The sequence below is a fragment of the Impatiens glandulifera genome, chromosome 3 (genome assembly GCF_907164915.1).
Source record: "Impatiens glandulifera chromosome 3, dImpGla2.1, whole genome shotgun sequence".
Lineage (NCBI taxonomy): Eukaryota > Viridiplantae > Streptophyta > Magnoliopsida > Ericales > Balsaminaceae > Impatiens > Impatiens glandulifera.
This window is the reverse complement of record NC_061864.1, coordinates 52,189,639-52,194,250: the sequence shown is the minus strand read 5'-3', so window position 1 is coordinate 52,194,250 and position 4,612 is coordinate 52,189,639. Positions and strand designations below refer to the sequence as shown.

General features: G+C 27.3%; 1 protein-coding gene across 1 annotated transcript; it reads right to left on the bottom strand.

Moving 5' to 3' along the window:
- Positions 1–2,133: 2,133 nt before the first annotated feature.
- On the bottom strand, positions 2,134–4,260 carry LOC124930358 (protein EXPRESSION OF TERPENOIDS 1-like). The gene is made up of 2 exons (XM_047470710.1): positions 3,972–4,260; positions 2,134–2,384 (listed from the first exon to the last, which is right to left on the bottom strand). The coding sequence occupies exons 1-2, from the start codon at positions 4,258–4,260 to the stop codon at positions 2,134–2,136; spliced, it is 540 nt and encodes a 179-aa protein (XP_047326666.1).
- Between the last annotated feature and the right edge of the window lie 352 nt (positions 4,261–4,612).

Sequence of the window (4,612 nt, the reverse complement as noted above, 5' to 3'; positions counted from 1 at the left end):
ATTTTTGTAAGATATTAATAAAAGAATTCAAGAAACACTTTAAAAATTTCATATCAAAAGAGACCGGTGTTTAATAAAAAAGTGTATAATTGCAAATAATTTATAAACTTAGTAAAAAATTTGGAAAATAAATTTAAAACGTTTAGAGTTTATCTAGTTTAAAAATTACAAAATCTGACTTTACTTTAACACAAATAGTTTATAAACTTGTAATTAGTTTTATTTAGAATCAAGAGAACAATAAAATATTTAAAATACCAGTTAAACTAACCCTGATTTTAGCCTAAAGAAATGAAAAGAAAAGAAATCTAAGCCGGCCTTATTTTATGCATAAAGTGCTGAGCTAATAATATTAAAAGTAAACAGTAATTGAATAGAGAGTATAGTAGAGAGCCTGCAATATTGTTCTATAAATTGAGGAACTGTAGAACATTCATGAGTAGAGGAACTGTTACACTAGCTTGTCCAAATAATTTAGTTTATTTGAAAATTATATAATTAATGTAGCATGTTTGAAAATTCTGAGGAAAGTTGGATTTAAATTAATTTGAATAATTGTTATTCAATTTGTTAATATATACATAATTAAAAATAATTTTATAACATTATTTAATTTAAATCAATACCTTAATAAAATATTTAAATTTTTTCCATCCAAACTCAACTCCGGGATTTTCAAACAGTAAGCTGTGTTTTTTAAGATTATTAATTTTCATAAAATATTATTAATTTTATATTCTGGCAGTGTTTTGTAAGATTATTAATTTTAATAAATATTTATTTTTATATAAAAAAAATTTTAAGCAAGAAACCTAACCATTCAACAAAGCAAAATAGAAAGCCAAGAACCATGAAGAAACAACATACAAACAAATGAATATCAAAAATAAATAAATTATATTACATCATCTCTCCTAACATTGATTCATTTGTGACTTTATACCATATCTTTGACACAAGTCTCAATTAATCAAAATAATATAAAATATTTTTTTCAAAAATCAAAATTATATAAAAAGTTAACATGACCCAAATCAATTTAAGTTGTTCTAATTAGAAATGACTCATTTATGACATTCTAATTACAAATGAAATATATGTTGGTCTCTTAAGAACTATTAGCTAGCTATCTTATTTAGGGGTGACAATTTGGGTCAGTTTCAAGTTGGCGGCTTGAACCTGACTTATTTATTTGTAATTGACTAGAACATAATATGTTTGACCTGATTTAGTTAACTCAAAACTCGAATCAAATCCGATTTAATTAATTAACATATCTGACAAAACAAAAATAAGTTGAATAAAATTTTACAAAATAAAATTAGTGAGTTAATAAGAAAGAATAACACAAAATTCAAAAAAAAAAACTTGTAAACATGTTATCGGGTCTACTTACCCGTTTTTGATATTTACATTAATAAGGTTAAACAGGTCGACATGATTTTGACCTGAACAAAATAAAATACATAACCCTAACCTATTTTTTTCGTGTTCGGTCCGGATCATGTTATCGTGTCTACTTTGGGTCATTTCAGGTTGACCCATTTTTGACATTTACATTAATTAGGTTAAACAAGTTAACATGATTTTGACCCCTAACCTATTTTTTCGTGTTCGGTCCGGGTCATGTTTTCGTATCGGGTCCAAAATTACCCGCATAATCTTATTGAGTTATTAATTTGGAAAAATATCAAAAAGTATAATAATATCTCTTATAATTCTTTTTTTATTTAACTGCCTATATATTAAGTGAATAACATGTAGAACTTGATACATTGTTTTTTTTTTAAGTAAACTCATTTATAGCATCTGTGTCATTCTAATTATTAAATAATTTAATTTATAATACCCTTATTTTACTTATAAAATTTTAATTTTAAATACAAACATAAATAAATATTTTAATAATTTATCTTAAATAATCTCAAATAACCTATTGTTATATCTAGTTAATTCTTCCCCTTAAATTAAGGAAAAATAGAAAGAAAATTAAAGAAGTTACTAGCATGCATGATGTGGAACATTAAAACAAATTTGTTCAAATATTTTTAGTGGTATATAATAAATAAAACCACACTAATGAAGCAATAAAAATGTATATATGGGGTTGAATCAACTGTAATCATGTACATATTACCAAGGATCAGCAACAGTACTGTAGCAAGCAGTCTGATTACGTTGATGATCATGATCTTGATCTTGATGATGATCATTATCTGGCCCTTGATCATAAAGAACACCTTTGAAAACATGTCCTCCAATGTTAACAGAAGTTTGATATGCACATTGATTCACAACATCATCTGTTGATGACATCATTCTAACACATTTAAATGTTGCCTTCATGGTTGCTTCTGCTGGAAATTGATCCCCATTTTGCATCCCTGTTTATTGAATAACATGAATTGATAAAATTAAGGTATATATATTTAAAAAATGAAACACAAATGTGAAAGGATCATTGATTTGTATATATGACAAGTTAGTTAGGGTTTATTATTGTTCATGCTTATATAAGCTAGAGTTTAAATAATCCACTCATTAATATGTACATATATGTGTTCATATCTTTGAAAGGTTTAATCTTTCAATGTGATATGCAATTTGAAGATAGATACAATTATTGTAAAGATGCAATAAAAACATTTAAATACAAATTAGGCCATGGCATTAAGTTACAAAACAACAAAAGAAAACTCAAATAAATAAATAAAAAAAACTATTGATGCAAACAAAGATAAGCATTACCCAAGATGAAGAAAGAAAATGAAAATCATGAAAAAAAATATATTAAGAATGGCTGATTGATTTTTTTTTTTATATATGTAAACCAGAACTATATTATTTTAATTAGAACACATTAATTAAGTAAATAATAAAAAAAAAACAAGAAGAAACAACATAGAGCATATATATGTGATATCCCATAAAATGAGATCTAAATATACAACAAGGATGATTCATAATTATGCTAAATATTCACTACTCAAACAATAATAGTGAAACTTAAGTAGAGTTTGTTTCGACCTAATCTTCTTTACTTGTAAAAACCCAACCCACTAAGTAAACAATATACAATCATTTAAAATAATGGTTATTAAGATTGATTATTAATTATATTAAATATCTTGCCCAACCTCTTATTTCCTCTTATTTCAATTAATTAGCTAACAAGGGCTTTCACTTTCTGTCTTTTCTTTTGTAAAGAAAGGGACCCTTAAGATATGAAGTTAATATAACAAAATTATTAAAAAAAAAAACAATCACCAAAAAATCCAATTACCCAACTTAAAATCTAGGGTTTTCTGGGTACTAATTTAGCAATGAGATAAAAACAATTATAACCTACTAATTATAGAATAATATTCTCATCCAATCATTTTATTCACAAAAAAATTAGAACAATGAAAAGATCTCTCAATTATTGGTTACTCTAAGAATGATTCAAGAACACATGAGAGAGTTAATTAATTAACATGAGAATTGTAAGCTGTATACAGTTAGGATTTTCCCTTTTCATCAGCTTGGAACAAAGGGGAAAAAGAGAAAATGATGAAAGACATGAATAGAGTTATCATCCGAATAAGAAATTCCTTTGAATAGTAAGTAGTAATCATTATTGAAACATAAACGAAAACAAACAGACAAGTAAATAAATGGATTTAACCTGTGAATCAAACACGTGTATTTCAGATCATTACCGTTAAAAAAAACCCAGAACTATTCCACCTAATCCTCCCACATTGTATTTTAGTACGTGGGGAATGGGGATCTGATCTCTCTGCATCTAGAGAGGGAGGGGGGAGATTGAAGAAAGTTTTAAACTTTTTCCAAATATCACAAGTTTAATTGAAATATAACATCAATCAACTTAAAACATAAAAACAAAAGATCAAAATGCTTAACGAATCATAATCTTAAAAAAAAACAAAACACCAATCACCACTAATCAAGAAGAAGATCGAGGTTACCTGATGAAGAAGTATTAGAAGTGAGATTGAAGGGTTTGGTTCTTTTAGGGTTAGGAATTGTGGATTGGGTTTGAAGTTGATGATCATCATTGTGAAGTTGAGAATGCTGAAAGAATTGTTGTTGTCTTGGACGGCGTAGAGAGAGAGGGATCCACGTGCTTTTCACATGGGTTGCACATTGAAACCCTCTGCTTTTGCAGCAAGTTCTACATCTCATATATCCACAGTCTTTCTTAGACTGATTTCCACATTCTTGGCATCTTGCTGTCGAACTCCCTCCTCTCATCATCTTCTTCTTCCTTCTTCTTTCTCAACTCAACTAGATCTCTTTCTCTCTCTCTATGAATTAGTTCTAGCTAGTTAGGGTTTAGAGTTTAAACTTGGGTTTAAGGATAATGAAGAAGTGGGATCTGAAGGGGAAAGAAGCTAGCTTTTACACTTCGGTCATTGTCATGCATTAAGTTTAACTTTTAGTATTTTTCATTCTCATGTGAATAAAATATAAATAATAATAATGTTCTAGCCTAGTTTGATGCATATGAAATTGCAGCGTAATAGCGGGAACGTGCACGGAGCAGAACTAGAATATTTACAAGAATTGAAATTTACCGTTTTTTGAACTCATTAGAATTAAAAGCATT

Coding starts and splice junctions, on each gene's coding strand:
- LOC124930358 (XM_047470710.1), bottom strand. CDS start 4,260: ATGATGAGAGGAGGGAGTTCGACAGCAAGATGCCAAGAATGTGGAAAT. Junction 2,385..3,971: donor TTCTAATACTTCTTCATCAG/GTAACCTCGATC, acceptor TTCAATAAACAG/GGATGCAAAATGGGGATCAA.